A 22,943-nucleotide genomic window follows, 5' to 3' on the forward strand; every position below is an offset into this window, starting at 1 on the left:
AAAGGGTTTTTGATGGTAACGTTTGATGGTAGCGTTTTTCCTGCTTTGAAACGATGCTTCACATAGGGTGTTTAAAACAACTTCTGCTGTCTCCTTCAATGAACGCGTTTAACCCGTGCAGGATTTTTCAAGATCTTTATACAGGGAGTGCAGAATTATTAGGCAAGTTGTATTTTTGAGGATTAATTTTATTATTGAACAACAACCATGTTCTCAATGAACCCAAAAAAAACTCATTAATATCAAAGCTGAATAATTTTGGAAGTAGTTTTTAGTTTGTTTTTAGTTATAGCTATTTTAGGGGGATATCTGTGTGTGCAGGTGACTATTACTGTGCATAATTATTAGGCAACTTAACAAAAAACAAATATATACCCATTTCAATTATTTATTTTTACCAGTGAAACCAATATAACATCTCAACATTCACAAATATACATTTCTGACATTCAAAAACAAAACAAAAACAAATCAGTGACCAATATAGCCACCTTTCTTTGCAAGGACACTCAAAAGCCTGCCATCCATGGATTCTGTCAGTGTTTTGATCTGTTCACCATCAACATTGCGTGCAGCAGCAACCACAGCCTCCCAGACACTGTTCAGAGAGGTGTACTGTTTTCCCTCCTTGTAAATCTCACATTTGATGATGGACCACAGGTTCTCAATGGGGTTCAGATCAGGTGAACAAGGAGGCCATGTCATTAGATTTTCTTCTTTTATACCCTTTCTTGCCAGCCACGCTGTGGAGTACTTGGACGCGTGTGATGGAGCATTGTCCTGCATGAAAATCATGTTTTTCTTGAAGGATGCAGACTTCTTCCTGTACCACTGCTTGAAGAAGGTGTCTTCCAGAAACTGGCAGTAGGACTGGGAGTTGAGCTTGACTCCATCCTCAACCCGAAAAGGCCCCACAAGCTCATCTTTGATGATACCAGTCCAAACCAGTACTCCACCTCCACCTTGCTGGCGTCTGAGTCGGACTGGAGCTCTCTGCCCTTTACCAATCCAGCCACGGGCCCATCCATCTGGCCCATCAAGACTCACTCTCATTTCATCAGTCCATAAAACCTTAGAAAAATCAGTCTTGAGATATTTCTTGGCCCAGTGTTGACGTTTCAGCTTGTGTGTCTTGTTCAGTGGTGGTCGTCTTTCAGCCTTTCTTACCTTGGCCATGTCTCTGAGTATTGCACACCTTGTGCTTTTGGGCACTCCAGTGATGGGCAGTTATTTTGCGCCTTGGTTTTTCCACACGCTTCTTGCGACCCTGTTGACTATTTTGAATGAAACGCTTGATCGTTCGATGATCACGCTTCAGAAGCTTTGCAATTTTAAGAGTGCTGCATCCCTCTGCAAGATATCTCACTATTTTTTACTTTTCTGAGCCTGTCAAGTCCTTCTTTTGACCCATTTTGCCAAAGGAAAGGAAGTTGCCTAATAATTATGCACACCTGATATAGGGTGTTGATGTCATTAGACCACACCCCTTCTCATTACAGAGATGCACATCACCTAATATGCTTAATTGGAAGTAGGCTTTCGAGCCTATACAGCTTGGAGTAAGACAACATGATTAAAGAGGATGATGTGGTCAAAATACTCATTTGCCTAATAATTCTGCACTCCCTGTAATCAAGCCATGCACATAACCATGCAGCTCAGGAGACTTGTGTACCTTGCCTATCTCCACAAGACCATGATTATTATCAGCTCATATTTTTGGATGATGCAACTCATAGCATATACGAGTTATATACTTATTATTGTTGTGGACAAATAGGTTGTTCAGGACAAGTGTTTATTCCTTCTTTTTCCCTTGAACACAACCTATTGCGCTTATTGACTTCCTCAATTTACATTATTGCATTGGAGGAACTGTTTATTTGCAGAATATACACCTTATATTTATGTATAGCTTCTCTGTTTGAACACTTCCATTTTGTTTTATGTCTCAGTGAAGGAAAATTGAGCCAGTGCTTTCTTATCCATATGCAGTCAAGTAAAAGAACTCTGGAGGAAAAGCTAAAATCTTGCCTATTTCCTGTGCATAGTCCAGATACTGTTGAATAAGCTAATGGAAACTATGTGATTCTTAAATTGTTTCTTGTATAGTGCATTCCTACCACCTGTATGATTTGCTTCTGGTTCTGTTTTTTTCATCCCATTGGTCATTGGAATTTATGTTGCTCTCATTCAGTCTATATTTCAATCTGTCTTACAAATAATTGAAAGCTCAGACTTGACCACTATGAATCCTTAGATTTCTCTGATGTTCAAATGTATAATTATAGTGTAGATTTTGATGACTTTGAAGTCCCCTCTTCTGCTAAGGAAAAATAACATATTTCATGGGTGTTCAATGCTCTAGATCCTAAATTGGAAAGTATCATATGTTTCTGGTCCACTTGTTGTCTCTTATTTGATTAAAGGGACATTCCAGCCAAGATTGGAATTCACATGGATTTATTCGAATTTTGAATAGAATAATTCTTGTAATATACATGTATTAACAAAAATGCTTCTAATAAAAGCTATAGCTGTTTCAAAAGTGTATTTAAGTATGCACCATGCACCAACATTTTAAACACAGCTCTTGCTCAGTGAGCCTAAGGTGCTTGTTTCATCTGGTAATGACTCTGTTTGTTAATTTGTACAAAAATCAAACAGAGAGAATGTAATCACAACATATAATACTGTTGTGAAAAAAGCAAGGGATAAAACAAGGCACACAGGATTTGGTAAATAATCAAATTTATTAATATCTATTTAAATCCCAAACCACATGTATGTGGATCACAAAAATGACAAGGTCAATCAATATCTAAAAGTGAGCATTCTTAACTAAATAAAAGGCAAATTTCAAAGACTAAATGCTACTGGAAGGGCCAGGAACCTCTAAGCATACGTATGCTAATTAACTAAGGATTAGGCCTAACCTGCCATCTGTTACATGAACAAGGTAACAAACTATAAGCAAATATAAACATAAACATAATGGTAACAAGTTGTACTACAGACAAAAGGACTCATAGCATTAAGACATTTTCAAGCAGACAAATCAGAGAAAAAATACAGGCAAACGCCTTATGCAAAGTCTGTAAGACAAACGTAGATATCTGCTGCTTTAGGCACAAAGTTCACATGTTATACTTAGCTGCTATATTTGGATCCGATATTTCCGATTCAAAGTTGATGCAGGTTGTTGGCCTGCTGGTGATTTGTTGGATTGTGAGAGGTGTGTCCCAAGCTCCGAGAATCCGTCCACTGGATTGGCCAGTTGCAAAAGGTGAAAGAAACCAGGCTTCCACGATGTTATGTAGCTAAGCACATACCAGGATGTACCGTATACTTAGGGAAGTATAGTGAGACAGCCACAAACAAATCCAAACGATTTCTCAGCAAAAGGTCTCTTATTCTTACACACCTTCAAATAGATGTTAAACGCTCTGTCCAGCGTAAGGTAGGAATCCACATTCTCCAGTGACCAGCCACTTTAACACAAACGCTCTCTCACAGCGTGCAGCATCGGATAGAAAAGGACAGTCATTATTGAGTCAGTTCCAAATTGGAAATAAACTTGTACCATAAATGTGTTTTCTTTGTTTTCTTTGAAAAATGCACAAAAGAGACAGGAGTTAGTCGACCTCACTCCTGACTAATATAGCACATGGGTGCTAAAGTCACACAAAGTGCCAATGCACGTTTCACCCCTGCAGCAAGATTTATGTCTAAGGGGTTCATCAGGGCATACTACTCCATACCGGACATCCTCTTTTTATAGACCCACCTGTAACTCCACAGGTGATCTACTTACTTGTAACAAGCTAATCTCTTAAAGCTGTACACAGCAAGAAGCCCTGTTCAATGATACATTTATTAATAGTTAAAAAAAGACCAACTATGAAAGCTTTGTTATTCTCAATTCAAAGTGAAAAAGCTAAATTCCTAAGCCTTCCAAAGCAAAGCTAACATCAGCCTTTTAAAATGATCACCTCCAGATAACGGCGCACACTCTATCAGAAAAGCACTTATAGAAAGCTGGCAATCTCCAGCTTTTCATTTAAACCTGCTGGGTATCTAGTTCCTAGTTTATAAATCCATTTTGCTTCTTTCTGCAAAAGGATTTTTTCATTATTGCCACCTCTACCATTAGTGATTCCTTTATCAATAATGATAAACTTTAAAGATTCCACGCTTCCTTTATGAAACATTTAAAAATGTCTCGCCACACTGGTGTCATTAGAATGAGTAATATCATCACGATGCTCTTGTACCCGGTCCTTTACGAGCCTCTTCGTTTTTCCTACGTAAAAGACCGGGCTCGAGCATCTAAGAAGGTAAATTGCTCCTTCAGACCTACAATTAAAGAAAAACTTTATATTGTAAGTCTTACCATCCTGTACAGAGAATTGTTTGGCGCTGTCCATGTGGACACAGTATACACAGTGTCCACATGGATAGCTGCATTTGATCCCCCTGTCCTTTCTAATGCATTAAGACACTGTGGTGAAAATTTGGTAAAGATTGGATAATTCCTTCATAGTTTTTCACATATTCAGTAATAAAGTGTGCCCTGTTTAACATTTAAAGAGACAGTAACGGTTTTGTTTTAAAACGGTTTTTGTGCTTTATTAACCAGTTTAAGCCTGTTTAACATGTCTGTACCTTCAGATAGATCATGTTCTGTATGTATGGAAGCCAATTTGGTTCCCCCTTCAAATATGTGTGATAATTGTGCCATAGCGTCCAAACAAAGTAAGGACAGTACTGTCACAAATAGTAAGGTTGCCCAGGATGATTCCTCAGATGAAGGAAGTAGACATAGTTCTACATCATCTCCTTCTGTGTCTATACCAGTTATGCCCGCGCAGGCAACCCCTAGTACTTCTAGCGCGCCAATGCTTGTTACTATGCAACAATTGACGGCAGTAATGGATAACTCCATAGCTAATAATTTATCCAAAATGCCAACATTTCAGAGAAAGCACGATTGCTCTGTTTTAAACACTGTAGAGCAGGAGGGCGCTGATGATAATTTTTCGGTCATACCCTCACACCAATCTGAAGTGGCAGTGAGGGAGGGTTTGTCAGATGGGGAAATTTCTGATACAGGAAGAATTTCTCAGCAGGCAGAACCTGATGTTGTGACATTTAAATTTAAATTAGAGCATCTCCGCGCATTACTTAAGGAGGTGCTATCTACTCTGGATGATTGTGACAATCTGGTCATCCCAGAAAAATTGTGCAAGATGGACAAGTTCCTCGAGGTCCCGGTGCACCCTGATGCTTTTCCGATACCTAAACGGGTGGCGGACATAGTGAATAAGGAGTGGGAGAAGCCAGGCATACCTTTTGTCCCTCCTCCTATATTTAAGAAATTGTTCCCTATGGTCGACCCCAGGAAGGACTTATGGCAAACAGTCCCTAAGGTCGAGGGGGCGGTTTCTACACTAGCCAAGCGCACGACCATTCCTATTGAGGACAATTGTGCTTTCAAAGATCCTATGGATAAAAAATTGGAGGGTTTGCTTAAAAAGATTTTCTCCAACATAGGTGTGTCCGGTCCACGGCGTCATCCTTACTTGTGGGATATTCTCTTCCCCAACAGGAAATGGCAAAGAGCCCAGCAAAGCTGGTCACATGATCCCTCCTAGGCTCCGCCTACCCCAGTCATTCTCTTTGCCGTTGTACAGGCAACATCTCCACGGAGATGGCTTAGAGTTTTTTAAGTCATGTGGCTGTAGCGCAGTGGCTAGCATTGTTGTCTTGTAAGCAAGAGGTTTAGAGATCAAATCCCGCAGGGTCTCTTTGAATCTAAAGGATTCCCCTGGGACAAGGTAAAGATTCCTAAGATTCTATCTTTTCTCCAAGAAGGATTGGAGAAAGGGTTATCTGCAAGTTCCTTGAAGGGACAGATTTCTGCCTTGTCTGTGTTACTTCACAAAAAGCTGGCAGCTGTGCCAGATGTTCAAGCCTTTGTTCAGGCTCTGGTTAGAATCAAGCCTGTTTACAAACCTTTGACTCCTCCTTGGAGTCTCAACTTAGTTCTTTCAGTTCTTCAGGGGGTTCCGTTTGAACCCTTACATTCCGTTGATATTAAGTTATTATCTTGGAAAGTTTTGTTTTTGGTTGCAATTTCTTCTGCTAGAAGAGTTTCAGAATTATCTGCTCTGCAGTGTTCTCCTCCTTATCTGGTGTTCCATGCAGATAAGGTGGTTTTACGTACTAAACCTGGTTTTCTTCCGAAAGTTGTTTCTAACAAAAACATTAACCAGGAGATAGTCGTGCCTTCTTTGTGTCCGAAACCTGTTTCGAAGAAGGAGCGTTTGTTGCACAATTTGGATGTTGTTCGCGCTCTAAAATTCTATTTAGATGCTACAAAGGATTTTAGACAAACATCTTCCTTGTTTGTTGTTTATTCTGGTAAAAGGAGAGGTCAAAAAGCAACTTCTACCTCTCTCTCTTTTTGGATTAAAAGCATCATCAGATTGGCTTACGAGACTGCCGGACGGCAGCCTCCTGAAAGAATCACAGCTCATTCCACTAGGGCTGTGGCTTCCACATGGGCCTTCAAGAACGAGGCTTCTGTTGATCAGATATGTAGGGCAGCGACTTGGTCTTCACTGCACACTTTTACCAAATTTTACAAGTTTGATACTTTTGCTTCTTCTGAGGCTGTTTTTGGGAGAAAGGTTTTGCAAGCCGTGGTGCCTTCCATTTAGGTGACCTGATTTGCTCCCTCCCTTCATCCGTGTCCTAAAGCTTTGGTATTGGTTCCCACAAGTAAGGATGACGCCGTGGACCGGACACACCTATGTTGGAGAAAACAGAATTTATGTTTACCTGATAAATTACTTTCTCCAACGGTGTGTCCGGTCCACGGCCCGCCCTGGTTTTTTAATCAGGTCTGATAATTTATTTTCTTTAACTACAGTCACCACGGTATCATATGGTTTCTCCTATGCAAATATTCCTCCTTAACGTCGGTCGAATGACTGGGGTAGGCGGAGCCTAGGAGGGATCATGTGACCAGCTTTGCTGGGCTCTTTGCCATTTCCTGTTGGGGAAGAGAATATCCCACAAGTAAGGATGACGCCGTGGACCGGACACACCGTTGGAGAAAGTAATTTATCAGGTAAACATAAATTCTGTTTTTGTACAGCAAGGTTACCTCCTTCAACCTATTTCGTGCATTATTCCTGTCACTACAGCGGCGTGGTTCTGGTTCGAGGAACTGGAAAAGTCGCTCAGTAGGGAGACTCCGTATGAGGAAGTCATGGACAGAATTCACGCACTTAAGTTAGCTAATTCCTTTATTTTAGACGCCGCTTTGCAGTTAGCGAGGTTAGCGGCGAAAAATTCAGGGTTTGCAATTGTGGCGCGCAGAGTGCTCTGGCTAAAGTCTTGGTCGGCGGATGTATCTTCCAAGACAAAATTGCTTAATATCCCTTTCAAAGGTAAGACCCTTTTTGGGCCAGAATTGAAAGAGATTATTTCAGACATCACTGGGGGAAAGGGCCATGCCCTCCCACAAGATAAACCTTTCAAGGCTAAGAATAAGTCCAATTTTCGTTCCTTTCGCAATTTCAGGAACGGACCGGCTTCCAACTCGGCAGCCTCTAGACAAGAGGGTAACGCTTCCCAGACTAAACCAGCTTGGAAACCAATGCAAGGCTGGAACAAGGGTAAACAGGCCAAGAAGCCTGCTGCTGCTACCAATACAGCATGAAGGGGTAGCCCCCGATCCGGGACCGGATCTAGTAGGGGGCAGACTCTCTCTCTTCGCTCAGGCTTGGGCAAGAGATGTTCAGGCTCCCTGGGCACTAGAAATAGTCTCTCAGGGTTATCTTCTGGAATTCAAGGAACTACCCCCAAGGGGAAGGTTCCACATGTCTCGCTTATCTTCAAACCAAATAAAGAGACAGGCATTCTTACATTGTGTAGAAGACCTGTTAAAGATGGGAGTGATACACCCAGTTCCAACTGTGGAACAAGGTCAGGGGTTTTACTCAAATCTGTTTGTAGTTCCCAAAAAAGAGGGAACTTTCAGACCAATTCTGGATTTAAAAATTCTAAACAAATTTCTCAGAGTTCCATCGTTCAAAATGGAAACCATTCGAACAATTTTACCTACAATCCAGGAGGGTCAATTTATGACTACCGTGGATTTAAAGGATGCGTATCTACATATTCCTATCCACAAAGATCATCATCAGTTCCTAAGGTTCGCCTTTCTGGACAAGCATTACCAGTTTGTGGCTCTCCCATTCGGGCTAGCCACTGCTCCAAGGATTTTCACAAAGGTGCTCGGGTCCCTTCTAGCGGTTCTAAGACCAAGGGGTATTGCAGTGGCACCTTATCTGGACGACATTCTAATCCAAGCGTTGTCTCTTTCCAAAGCAAAGGCTCATACAGACATTGTTCTAGCCTTTCTCAGATCTCACGGGTGGAAGGTGAACGTAGAAAAGAGTTCCCTGTCTCCGTCGACAAGAGTTCCCTTTTTGGGAACAATAATAGATTCTTTAGAAATGAAGATCTTCCTGACAGAAGTCAGAAAGTCAAAGCTTCTAAACGCTTGTCAAGTTCTTCACTCTATTCTGCAGCCTTCCATAGCTCAGTGCATGGAAGTAGTAGGGTTGATGGTTGCAGCAATGGACATAGTTCCTTTTGCTCGAATTCATCTAAGACCATTACAACTGTGCATGCTCAAGCAGTGGAATGGGGACTATACAGACTTGTCTCCAATGATTCAAGTAGACCAGATGACCAGAGACTCACTCCGTTGGTGGTTGACCCAGGATCACCTGTCCCAGGGAATGAGTTTCCGCAGACCAGAGTGGGTCATTGTCACGACCGACGCCAGTCTATTAGGCTGGGGCGCGGTCTGGGATTCCCTGAAAGCTCAGTGTCTATGGTCTCGGGAAGAGTCTCTTCTCCCGATAAACATTCTGGAACTGAGAGCGATATTCAATGCTCTCCGGGCTTGGCCTCAACTAGCGAAGGCCGGATTCATAAGATTCCAGTCAGACAACATGACGACTGTAGCTTACATCAACCATCAGGGGGGAACAAGGAGTTCCTTGGCGATGAGAGAGGTGTCCAAAATCATCAAATGGGCGGAGGATCACTCCTGCCACCTATCTGCAATCCACATCCCAGGAGTAGACAACTGGGAGGCGGATTATCTGAGTCGTCAGACTTTCCATCCGGGGGAGTGGGAACTTCACCCGGAGGTGTTTGCCCAGTTGACTCAATTATGGGGCATTCCAGACATGGATCTGATGGCGTCTCGTCAGAACTTCAAGGTTCCTTGCTACGGGTCCAGATCCAGGGATCCCAAGGCGACTCTAGTGGATGCATTAGTGGCGTCTTGGTCGTTCAACCTAGCTTATGCGTTTCCACCGTTCCCTCTCCTTCCCAGGCTTGTAGCCAGGATCAAACAGGAGAAGGCCTCTGTGATTCTGATAGCTCCTGCGTGGCCGCGCAGGACTTGGTATGCAGACCTGGTGAATATGTCATCGGCTCCACCATGGAAGCTACCTTTGAGACAGGATCTTCTAGTACAAGGTCCATTCGAACATCCAAATCTAGTTTCTCTGCAGCTGACTGCTTGGAAATTGAACGCTTGATTTTATCCAAGTGCGGGTTTTCAGATTCAGTGATAGATACTCTGGTCCAAGCCAGAAAACCTGTGACTAGAAAGATTTACCATAAAATATGGAAAAGATATACAGGCAGTGCAGAATTATTAGGCAAATGAGTATTTTAACTACATCATCCTCTTTATGCATGTTGTCTTACTCCAAGCTGTATAGGCTCGAAAGCCTACTACCAATTAAGCATATTAGGTGATGTGCATCTCTGTAATGAGAAGGAATGTGGTCTAATGACATCAACACCCTATATCAGGTGTGCATAATTATTAGGCAACTTCCTTTCCTTTGGCAAAATGGGTCAAAAGAAGGACTTGACAGGCTCAGAAAAGTAAAAAATAGTGAGATATCTTGCAGAGGGATGCAGCACTCTTAAAATTGCAAAGCTTCTGAAGCGTGATCATCGAACAATCAAGCGTTTCATTCAAAATAGTCAACAGGGTCGCAAGAAGCGTGTGGAAAAACCAAGGCGCAAAATAACTGCCCATGAACTGAGAAAAGTCAAGCGTGCAGCTGCCAAGATGCCACTTGCCACCAGTTTGGCCATATTTCAGGGCTGCAACATCACTGGAGTGCCCAAAAGCACAAGGTGTGCAATACTCAGAGACATGGCCAAGGTAAGAAAGGCTGAAAGACGACCACCACTGAACAAGACACACAAGCTGAAACGTCAAGACTGGGCCAAGAAATATCTCAAGACTGATTTTTCTAAGGTTTTATGGACTGATGAAATGAGAGTGAGTCTTGATGGGCCAGATGGATGGGCCCGTGGCTGGATTGGTAAAGGGCAGAGAGCTCCAGTCCGACTCAGACGCCAGCAAGGTGGAGGTGGAGTACTGGTTTGGGCTGGTATCATCAAATATGAGCTTGTGGGGCCTTTTCGGGTTGAGGATGGAGTCAAGCTCAACTCCCAGTCCTACTGCCAGTTTCTGGAAGACACCTTCTTCAAGCAGTGGTACAGGAAGAAGTCTGCATCCTTCAAGAAAAACATGATTTTCATGCAGGACAATGCTCCATCACACGCGTCCAAGTACTCCACAGCGTGGCTGGCAAGAAAGGGTATAAAAGAAGAAAATCTAATGACATGGCCTCCTTGTTCACCTGATCTGAACCCCTTTGAGAACCTGTGGTCCATCATCAAATGTGAAATTTACAAGGAGGGAAAACAGTACACCTCTCTGAACAGTGTCTGGGAGGCTGTGGTTGCTGCTGCACGCAATGTTGATGGTGAACAGATCAAAACACTGACAGAATCCATGGATGGCAGGCTTTTGAGTGTCCTTGCAAAGAAAGGTGGCTATATTGGTCACTGATTTGTTTTTGTTTTGTTTTTGAATGTCAGAAATGTATATTTGTGAATGTTGAGATGTTATATTGGTTTCACTGGTAAAAATAAATAATTGAAATGGGTATATATTTGTTTTTTGTTAAGTTGCCTAATAATTATGCACAGTAATAGTCACCTGCACACACAGATATCTCCCTAAAATAGCTATAACTAAAAACAAACTAAAAACTACTTCCAAAACTATTCAGCTTTGATATTAATGAGTTTTTTGGGTTAATTGAGAACATGGTTGTTGTTCAATAATAAAATTAATCCTCAAAAATACAACTTGCCTAATAATTCTGCACTCCCTGTATCTGCTGGTGTGAATCCAAGGGATTCTCCTGGAGTAAGATTAAAATTCCCAGGATCCTCTCCTTTCTCCAAGAAGGTTTGGATAAGGGATTGTCAGCAAGTTCTCTAAAAGGACAGATTTCTGCTTTATCTGCCTTGTTACACAAACGACTGGCAGCTGTGCCAGATGTACAAGCTTTTGTACAGGCTTTGGTCAGAATCAAGCCTGTTTACAGACCCTTGACTCCTCCCTGGAGTCTAAATTTAGTTCTTTCAGTTCTTCAAGGGGTTCCGTTTGAACCCTTACATTCCATAGATATCAAGTTACTATCTTGGAAAGTTCTGTTTTTGGTTGCTATTTCTTCTGCTAGAAGAGTTTCTGAATTATCTGCTTTGCAGTGTGATCCACCCTATCTGGTGTTCCATTCAGATAAGGTTGTTTTGCGTACCAAGCCTGGTTTTCTTCCAAAAGTTGTTTCCAACAAGAATATTAACCAGGAAATAGTTGTTCCTTCTTTGTGTCCGAATCCAGTTTCAAAGAAGGAACGTTTGTTACACAATTTAGATGTAGTCCGTGCTTTAAAGTTCTATTTAGAAGCAACAAAGGATTTCAGACAAACTTCTTCTTTGTTTGTCGTTTATTCTGGTAAGAGGAGAGGACAAAAAGCTACTGCTACCTCTCTTTCTTTCTGGCTGAAAAGCATCATCCGATTGGCTTATGAGACTGCCGGACGGCAGCCTCCTGAACGAATCACAGCTCACTCTACTAGGGCTGTGGCTTCCACATGGGCCTTTAAGAACGAGGCTTCTGTTGATCAGATATGTAAGGCAGCGACTTGGTCTTCTCTGCACACTTTTGCCAAATTCTACAAATTTGATACTTTTGCTTCTTCGGAGGCTATTTTTGGGAGAAAGGTTTTGCAAGCCGTGGTGCCTTCTGTTTAGGTAACCTGATTTGCTCCCTCCCTTCATCCGTGTCCTAAAGCTTTGGTATTGGTTCCCACAAGTTATGGATGACGCCGTGGACCGGACACACCAATGTTGGAGAAAACAGAATTTATGCTTACCTGATAAATTACTTTCTCCAATGGTGTGTCCGGTCCACGGCCCGCCCTGGTTTTTTAATCAGGTTTGAAAAATTTCTTTCTCTATACACTACAGTCACCACGGCACCCTATAGTTTCTCCTTTTTTTCTCCTAACCGTCGGTCGAATGACTGGGGGGCGGAGCCTGGGAGGGACTATATGGACAGCTTTTGCTGTGCTCTTTGCCATTTCCTGTTGGGGAAGAGAATATTCCCACAAGTTATGGATGACGCCGTGGACCGGACACACCGTTGGAGAAAGTAATTTATCAGGTAAGCATAAATTCTGTTTTTTCAAAGAAAACAAAGAAAACACATTTATGGTACAAGTTTATTTCCAATTTGGAACTGACTCAATAATGACTGTCCTTTTCTATCCGATGCTGCACGCTGTGAGAGAGCGTTTGTGTTAAAGTGGCTGGTCACTGGAGAATGTGGATTCCTACCTTACGCTGGACAGAGCGTTTAACATCTATTTGAAGGTGTGTAAGAATAAGAGACCTTTTGCTGAGAAATCGTTTGGATTTGTTTGTGGCTGTCTCACTATACTTCCCTAAGTATACGGTACATCCTGGTATGTGCTTAGCTACATAACATCGGTGGAAGCCTGGTTTCTTTCACCTTTTGCAACTGGCCAATCCAGTGGACGGATTCTCGGAGCTTGGGACACACCTCTCACAATCCAACAAATCACCAGCAGGCCGACAACCACACCTCAGGCTGTAAGTGACGTCACACGCTCTGAACGCTGCATCAACTTTGAATCGGAAATATCGGATCCAAATATAGCAGCTAAGTATAACATGTGAACTTTGTGCCTAAAGCAGCAGATATCTACGTTTGTCTTACAGACTTTGCATAAGGCGTTTGCCTGTATTTTTTCTCTGATTTGTCTGCTTAAAAAATGTCTTATTGCTATGAGTCCTTTTGTCTGTAGTACAACTTGTTACCATTATGTTTATGTTTATATTTGCTTATAGTTTGTTACCTTGTTCATGTAACAGATGGCAGGTTAGGCCTAATCCTTAGTTAATTAGCATACGTATGCTTAGAGGTTCCTGGCCTTTCCAGTAGCATTTAGTCTTTGAAATTTGCCTTTTATTTAGTTAAGAATGCTCACTTTTAGTTATTGATTGACCTTGTCATTTTTGTGATCCACATACATGTGGTTTGGGATTTAAATAGATATTAATCAATTTGATTATTCACCAAATCCTGTGTGCCTTGTTTTATCCCTTGCTTTTTTCACAACAGTATTATATGTTGTGATTACATTCTCTCTTTTTGATTTTTGTACATTTTATTATCAAGGGTGGCACCAGAAAATATATACATATTTTTGGTTCAGCAATATTACCTACTCTCTCATACTTATTTTGTTTGTATCTGTTTGTTAATTTGCTGATATGATGCAAGTCCCACTGGTGCTCTGAGCAGCTACAGTATTTAAAATGCTGGTGCACTGAGAATTTCTAACTATGCTTCACATGCATGTGCAGAAAAAAATGTTAACACTAAAACAGTGATAACTTTTACTGGAAGCATTTTTGCCAATACATGTATATTGCAAATATGTTTCTATTCAAAGATGTAATTCATCTATGTGCATGTAACCGAAATGTCCCTTTAAGGTTAAATGACTCAACTTTAGGAAACACTTTTACAGTTCTAAATGGTTTTATAAAAGCACTTATTTACCACACTCACTCCATGACATATCTCATTTCTGACAGTGGTCATAGCTTTTTATAATGGAAGATGGCACCCCATCTCTTATTCTATGGATTGCAAGATGGAATCTCTTTCATAGAAGACTTCATTTAGTTATTTGTTTAAGGAATACTTATTAATTTTGGATAAGAGTGCATTATTTCTGTGTTTAACAGCAATCCTTTTCTTCTATGGTGTCAAAATACAATTGAGGGAGCTTTATAGTGTATCTGTTTGTTTTTATTAAAAAAGAAACAAGCAGGTTCTTTATAGTACCAATTTTTAAATAAAATTCTGACACAAGGTGAACCAGTGTCCAGTCTATAACTTAAAGGAACAGTCTACTTGAAAATACTTTTTTTAAAAACATAATCTCTTTATACCCATTCCCCAGTTTTGTGTAACTAACACTTATATTTTAGAAAATTTAAAACTTGATTTCAAAGCAACAGGGAATTCAGCACACTTAAATTCATATAAAACCATACCTTTTGGTTTTTAATATTTCACAAAATTGTGCACACTGGAGTAAGTCTAACACACATAAAAAACACACACATTTTAAAATTATTGTAGCTGTAGAATCGACTCGGGTAACGTATACAAACACCTAAATACACTCTATAAATGTCCCAGCATGTGGAGGGCCTAACTTCATTCCAAAGACAATCCAAGTAATAGTAAGTACAGGTTAGTTCATGCATGAAGCAGTTAGCAAGCTTGGTTATGTACACTGCAGTGTAACCAAGGTTAGGATTTGGAAAGAACAGCCAGTAATCCACTATGAATGCATTTGCAGCTGTGGTAAATAGAGCAGTCAATGAAATGTGTCAAGTCAAGTTGTTACACAGTATATCTCCCAAACTGACATATAGATCAACAGGAATTCAAACTTTAGGGGCTTACTTGGTTCTCCATCTGATACACAGAATCCCACGTACCTCCAATACAGCATGGCTTCGACCACGGCTCTCGCCGCACTTTAGGTCAGTTACCTTCTCAGCTGTTGTCTCATGGTTCCTGCCGTATTTCCTGTACTTCCGATCTTTTCATCAGGGATAGAGTGCTTTCAACTTTTGAATGTAAATTGACTTGATCTCTGCCACAGCCTTGTATCGGGATGCCTTTAAACAGACATAGTGGCCATAGTGCACACTGCTCACCCGGAAAGATGGAGTTTTTTGTAGCAGGCCTGCTTACACGGCTACCAGAGGATCTATTGCTGGGCAATACATTTGCCGACACGCGTTTCACCCATAATGCTCTTCATAGTTTTGGGCTTTGTCACACTTTTTACCTCTATGATTACCTTGTATCTAAGCCCCTGCAGACTGCCCCTTATTTCAGTTCTTTTGACAGACTTGTATTTTAGCCAATCAGTGCTGACTAATAAGTAACTCCTCGTTAGTGAACACAATGTTATCTATATGGTACACATGAATACATAGCAGTGGGAAAAACTGTCAAAATGCACTGAGATAAGAGGCTGCCTTCAACACCTTAGAAATCAGTTTGAGCCTACCTAGGTTTAGCTTTCAACAAAGAATACCAAAGAACAAAGCAAATTTGATGATAAAAGTTAATTGAAAAGTTGTTTAAAATTGCATGCCCCATATTAATCATGAAAGTTTAGTTTTGACTTGACTGTCCCTTTAAGTTGTGTGTTGTGCCACTGGCTCTATCATTAAAAATATTTTTTTAGCTAAGTAAAATTTTATTTTTATCTACTCATGAAAACATAAAGGGCTAGATTACAAGTGGAGCGCTAAAATATTGTGCTCCCGCAAACTGACAAGTTTGTCCGTTTACGGGAGGGCGATAATTAACCAGCCATTACAAGTGGCTGGTTATTGCCACCGCGAGCTTGTGGTAGCAATTAGCGCTCAGAAAATTAACCAGAGATACGATCTCTTGTTGATTTTTCAAAAGTGCCCCAAATGCCCTCAAAATAAAGAGCATTATAGTTTTTTATTATTTTTATTACTGGGCAGTTTTGAGGCTTTAAACTTGGTTGGAGTCGGGTATTAAAAAGGAAAAAAAAAGGCATTGAAAAATGCCTTTACATTGCGGTATATGCGAACTGTGTGTTCCCATAGACCGCAATGTAAATATATATGCTTAGAACTTATATACATATATATTTATTTGTTAATATGTGTATATATACACATATTAACACATAAATATATATGTAGTTAATCATATACAAATCAAGGAAAGTAGAACAGTACTCCCAGACCAGACCAGAGACACATCACATGACCCTGAAACACTGCTCAGTTATGGTGCTATAGCACTCTCAAAAAGCTGCACTATTTCTAGAGTCACATGCAGTCTTGGCGCAGACCAGCCTGGGAGCAAGTCCCTAGGGAAAATTGCTAAACAGACATTACAATACACACAAAAATAAAGTCTAGCACTTGCTCACAAGCTCTCAGCTAAATTTAAAAGAAACTGGAAGAGTCAGTTACCGCATTTTGTGTGTTTGTAGTTAATCATATACATATATATTTCAAAATCTGCGTTACCCACTTTGCTGCACGAGGTTCTGGTGTCGGTATCAGAACGAGGCTCCCATAGGAGCCTATAAAAGCAGGGTCTTCTGAGCACAATGCTTCCTAGCAATGTGAGCATGAACTTGCGTTTGCATTACGATTTACTTGTACATTATCGTGCGCTAGTATTACAAAGTGGAGCGCTAATATCGCATGCAAGCGATATTTAGCGCTTGACTTGTAATCTAGCCTAAAATATATAGTACAATTATCAGGAAATCAATTTTCATTTTTCCAATAGGTTCTGGTAATTAAAGTGAAGATGGGCTATACAGGTATACCCCGCTCATACAGCGGGTTAGGGACCGGAGCCCCGCTGTAAAGTGAAAACCGCCTTAAAGTGAAACAAGGCAGTTTTAGCTTTCTTTTCACTTGCCAGTGTGTTTAAAAACATGTTTTAACTAACTTATATTAGGTGTACAATAGCACTAAGTTTAGTTTAACACTCGCACAGCACAGTATTCAATAAATACTGTACCTGTAAAATAGTGACAATCACTGTAGTACAATTTGCCAGAGTATAGCACTGAGACACAGATTGCACTGTAATGCTGTAAACAGAGTGAACTAAGCATAATAAAATGGTGCCAGTCACTTTTCTTACAATCTCACAATGATTACAGCACTGTTTTAAAATCCTTGGAGGTTGAACTTCAGCTCCACAAAGCGCTGTATTAGCGAAGCGCTGTAAAGTGAAGCGCTGTAAAGTGAGGTATACCTGTATCGCAAACAGATTAAGATTAAATTACTATTCTATCACACTAGGTTTTGTAAAGATTTATATAACAGCTTATTACAATTTTATAGCAATTTGTATATGTCTGACATTATTTAATAAAGCTTGGTTTGATCTGGAAAAAATATCCAACAAATTGGGATGAATGTTTTATACATATGTTTAATATATGTTTTGATGAATAAAAATTAAAAAATATATTATAGATTGATAGATATTGTTGTCCTATATCAGTTAGATCATTTTTGTTTCTTTGCTGATTACATTTAATTTATTGAAACACCGTTTTTTTTTTCATTCCTTGCAGAGTTTGGTGTCTACTGCAGCCACTGCCGAAGTGAAGTGCGTGGCACACAATGTGCCATCTGTAAGGGTTTCACCTTCCAATGTGCCATTTGCCACGTAGCAGTCCGCGGCTCTTCTAATTTCTGCCTGAGTTGTGGCCACGGAGGACACACAGCACATATGCTGGAATGGTTCAGTACACAGGAAGTCTGTCCAACAGGTTGTGGTTGTCACTGTCTTCTGGAGAGCACCTTCTGATGGAATACTTCAGTATGGCACAATACAGATTTGGTTATAGTTTACTATGGCCCATATAGTAAGGGCTCTCTATGTTCTGGATATTCTCTTCTAACAGGAAATTAGTGTTCTATTAAACTCATATTGGGTGAACTGAGTAACTACACATTGAAACTGAGAATACTCATTTTGGATTTCCCTGAGGATGCCTCTTTGCTGTTGCAGAATGTTCTATATTTACCTCATGATCAGATGGAGGTTTCATACTGCATTTGTAAGACTCAGAAAGGATGAGCAGAAGATCCCGCCTCCCATGTATGGAAGAATTTTATAGTAAATAAGCAACAGAAAACCACAAATTACCAAAATATTGTGTTCATCTATTCAGTACAGTCTAAAGGACTACATTAGAGAAGGTGATTTTTCCATTTTCTCTCCTGTAATGATATACACTTTACATATTTATTTTCAACCACATTTTACCTATATGTATATATAAGACTATGGCAGAGGCAGGAACTTTGCCATGTTGCATTTTGTAAGTGTCCTAGTGCCTGTTGCAAATGCTGTAACCCCAGGTACTAAAATATTAACTTGATATAAAAATCAAATGACCATGGTCTTTAAGATTGCACAGCAGATCTGGGCTGTCAAATGCAGAAATTTGTGAAAATAGTTTTCTGTTAATATGCAAAGTTTTGTCTGGTTGTAGTAGCTATAATTTTATCATTAATAATTTCCTCTGTTACTACCTCTTTCTGTCCCACCTTGCCTGTCACATGCTCTTTAATGATGGTTTATAAATAATATGGAGCATGGAAACAAAAGGTCCTGACATTGTGAATGGGCCACAGGCCCCTGGCTACAAAGGCTCATGTAATACTCTAAGAATATGTTGCTGCCAGGCTGTATAGTTTTTATACTTACAATGAAGGATACTGCTTGTTGGGGGCTATAATAATATGGCATGCAGATAGATGTGACAAACTAGAAATTAAATCACTTTGTGCGCTCACCAAATGCATTTTTTTCTGCCCCTGAGTATTCTGTGTCTGTGGTATACAGAGTACTTGTGTGAATATTAAAATATTAATAAAAGAATTTATTAAAATAAAGTGTTAAGTTATTGTTTTTCTCACATATGAACACATATTTAACAAGTTAAAATTAAAAGACAACAATATTTTTACATGGTCTTTATATGTTTGTTTCAACAGGCCATGCATTTTCAGAAGTTATATTGCAGATGTCAAATAGTAAAAAAATATATATAAATACTTTTAGTGGTAAATTATATAAAACATTTGTGACGGATAGAAGGAATATGAATATGGCTCTCCTAGCCGAAACGCGTTAGTCTGTGCACAGGGGTTTTTATCCCTTCTCTCTATGTTTGATATTTAATTTTAACTAAGTTAATAAAGTTTATATATTTCTCTTGTAAGGTGTATCCAGTCCACGGATCATCCATTACTTGTGGGATATTCTCATTCCCAACAGGAAGTTGCAAGAGGACACCCACAGCAGAGCTGTAATATAGCTCCTCCCCTAACTGTCATAGCCAGTCATTCTCTTGCAACTCTCAACAAGCTAGGATGTTGTAGGAGAGAGTGGTTAAATATAGTTAGTTTATTTTCTTCAATCAAAAGTTTGTTATTTTTAAATAGTACCGGAGTTGTGCTATTTTATCTCAGGCAGTAAATAGAAGAAGAATCTGCCTGAGGTTTCTATGATCTTAGCAGGTTGTAACTAAGATCCATTGCTATTCTCACATATGTCTGAGGGGATTACACAGATGAGGTAACTTCAGCGAGAGAATGGCGTGCAGTTTATTCTGCTATCAGGTATGTGCAGTTATAATTTTTTCTAGAGATGGAAAACACTAGAAAATGCTGCTGATACCGGATTAATGTAAGTTAAGCCTGAATACAGTGATTTAATAACGACTGGTATCATGCTTACTCCCAGGGGTAATACCCTTATGATATTGCAATATAAACGTTTGCTGGCATGTTTAATCGTTTTTATATATGCATTGGTGATAAAACTTTATTGGGGCCTAGTTTTTTCCACATGGCTGGCTTAAATTTTGACTAGAAACAGTTTTACTGAGGCTTTCCACTGTTATAGTATAAAAGTTACAGTTGGTGCAGTTAAAATTACAAACTGTGACATCCAGCTTCCCTCAGGAGTCCCCTGTATGCTATAGGACATCTCTAAAGGGCTCAAAGGCTTTCCAAAGTCGTTTATTGGGGAAGGTAGGACCACAGCTTGCTGTGGCAGTTGGTTGTGACTGTTAAAAAACAAAAAAACAAAAAAAAAAGTCTATTTCGTTTTTTTGATCCGTTTTTTGAACTAAGGGGTTAATCATCCATTTGCAAGTGGATGCAATGCTCTGCTAGCCTATTACATACACTGTAAACATTTCGTTTGATTTACTGTATTTTTTTACTGTTTTTCAAATTCTGACAAAATTTGTTTCTCTTAAAGGCACAGTACCGTTTTTTATATTTGCTTGTTAACTTGATTTAAAGTGTTTTCCAAGCTTGTTAGTCTCATTGCTAGTCTGTATAAACATGTCTGACATAGAAGAAACTCCTTGTTCATTATGTTTAAAAGCCATGGTGGAACCCCCTCTTAGAATGTGTACCAAATGTACTGATTTCATTTTATGCAATAAAGATCATATTCTGTTTTCTCCAACATTGGTGTGTCCGGTCCACGGCGTCATCCTTACTTGTGGGATATTCTCTTCCCCAACAGGAAATGGCAAAGAGTCCCAGCAAAGCTGATCACATGATCCCTCCTAGGCTCCGCCCACCCCAGTCATTCTCTTTGCCGTTGCACAAGCAACATCTCCACGGAGATGGTTAAGAGTTTTTTTGGTGTTTAAATGTAGTTTTATTCTTCTATCAAGTGTTTGTTATTTTAAAATAGTGCTGGTATGTACTATTTACTCTGAAACAGAAAAGGATGAAGATTTCTGTTTGTAAGAGGAAGATGATTTTAGCAGACAGTAACTAAAATCGATTGCTGTTTCCACACAGGACTGTTGAGATGAAGTAACTTCAGTTTGGGGAAACAGTTAGCAGACTTTTCTGCTTAAGGTATGACTAGCCATATTTCTAACAAGACCATGTAATGCTGGAAGGCTGTCATTTCCCCTCATGGGGACCGGTAAGCCATTTTCTTAGTTAAACATAAAAAGAATAAAGGGCTTCAAAAAGGGCTTAAAAACTGGTAGACATTTTTCTGGGCTAAAACGATTGCTTTACTAGGCATATTATGCAGATTCTAACTAATAATTGGTATTATAATCTTGGGGAACGTTTAGAAAAACGGCAGGCACTGTGTTGGACGCCTTTTTCAGATGGGGGCCTTTCTAGTTATAGACAGAGCCTCATTTTCGCGCCATTAATGCGCAGTTGTTTTTGGAGAGCAAGGCATGCAGATGCATCTGTCAGGAGCTAAGAATCACTGAAAAAGCTTATAGAAGGCGTCATTTGGTATCGTATTCCCCTCTGGGCTTGGTTGGGTCTCAGCAAAGCATATAGCTGGGACTGTATAGGGGTTAAATGTAAAAACGGCTCCGGTTCCGTTAATTTAAGGGTTAAAGCTCTGAAATTTGGTGTGCAATACTTTTAATGCCTTAAGACACTGTGGTGAAATTTTGAACAATTTTGACAGTAACGGTTTTATTTTAAAACGTTTTTTGTGCTTTGTTGACAAGTTTAAGCCTGTTTAACATGTCTGTACAATCAGATAAGCTATGTTCTATATGTATGAAAGCCAATGTGTCTCCCCATTTAAATTTATGTGATAATTGTGCCATAGTGTCCAAACAAAGTAAGGACAGTAATGCCACAGATAATGATATTGCCCAAGATGATTCCTCAAATGAGGGGAGTAAACATGATACTACATCATCCCCTACTGTGTCTACACCAGTTATGCCCACACAGGAGGCCCCTAGTACATCTAGTGCGCCAATACTTATTACCATGCAACAATTAACGGCTGTAATGGATAACTCCATAGCAAATCTTTTATCCAAAATGCCTACTTATCAGAGAAAGCGCGATTGCTCTGTTTTAAACACTGAAGAGCAAGAGGACGCTGATGATAACTGTTCTGACATACCCTCACACCAATCTCAAGGGGCCATGAGGGAGGTTTTGTCTGATGGAGAAATCTCAGATTCAGGAAAAATTTCTCATCAAGCTGAACCTGATGTTGTGACATTTAAATTTAAATTAGAACATCTCCGCGCACTGCTTAAGGAGGTGTTATCTACTCTGGATGATTGTGACAATTTGGTCATTCCAGAGAAATTATGTAAGATGGACAAGTTCCTAGAGGTTCCGGTGCCCCCCGACGCTTTTCCTATACCCAAGCGGGTGGCGGACATAGTAGATAAAGAGTGGGAAAGGCCCGGCATACCTTTTGTTCCCCCCCTATATTTAAGAAATTATTTCCTATAGTCGACCCCAGAAAGGACTTATGGCAGACAGTCCCCAAGGTCGAGGGGGCGGTTTCTACTCTAAACAAACGCACTACTATTCCTATCGAAGATAGTTGTGCTTTCAAAGATCCTATGGATAAGAAATTAGAGGGTTTGCTTAAAAAGATTTTTGTACAGCAAGGTTACCTTCTACAACCAATTTCATGCATTGTTCCTGTCACTACGGCAGCGTGTTTCTGGTTCGAGGAACTAGAAAAATCGCTCAGTAAAGAATCTTCGTATGAGGAGGTTATGGACAGAGTTCAAGCACTTAAATTGGCTAACTCTTTTGTTTTAGATGCCGCTTTGCAATTAGCTAGATTAGCAGCGAAAAATTCAGGGTTTGCTATCGTGGCGCGCAGAACACTTTGGCTAAAGTCTTGGTTAGCGGATGTGTCTTCCAAGACAAAATTGCTTAACATTCCTTTCAAAGGTAAAACATTATTTGGACCTGATTTGAAAGAGATTATTTCACTGGGGGAAAGGGCCACGCCCTCCCACAGGATAGGTCTTTTAAGGCTAAAAATAAGCCTAATTTTCGTCCCTTTCGCAGAAACGGAC

At 40.1% G+C, this 22,943-nt stretch overlaps 1 protein-coding gene across 2 annotated transcripts in view; it reads left to right on the forward strand.

Annotated features, from left to right (window-relative positions):
• WDR59 (WD repeat domain 59) overlaps window positions 1-18,996 on the forward strand; it is a 177,823-nt gene extending 158,827 nt beyond the window's left edge. For both annotated transcript variants that reach the window (XM_053702127.1, XM_053702137.1), the window contains one exon: window positions 17,667-18,996. In XM_053702127.1, the coding sequence (XP_053558102.1) occupies window positions 17,667-17,902 (236 nt within the window). In that variant the 3' untranslated portion in view covers window positions 17,903-18,996. The remainder of the gene's footprint in view (window positions 1-17,666) is intronic.
• Window positions 18,997-22,943: the final 3,947 nt, after the last annotated feature.

The sequence above is a fragment of the Bombina bombina genome, chromosome 1 (assembly GCF_027579735.1).
Source record: "Bombina bombina isolate aBomBom1 chromosome 1, aBomBom1.pri, whole genome shotgun sequence".
In the NCBI taxonomy this organism is placed as follows: domain Eukaryota; kingdom Metazoa; phylum Chordata; class Amphibia; order Anura; family Bombinatoridae; genus Bombina; species Bombina bombina.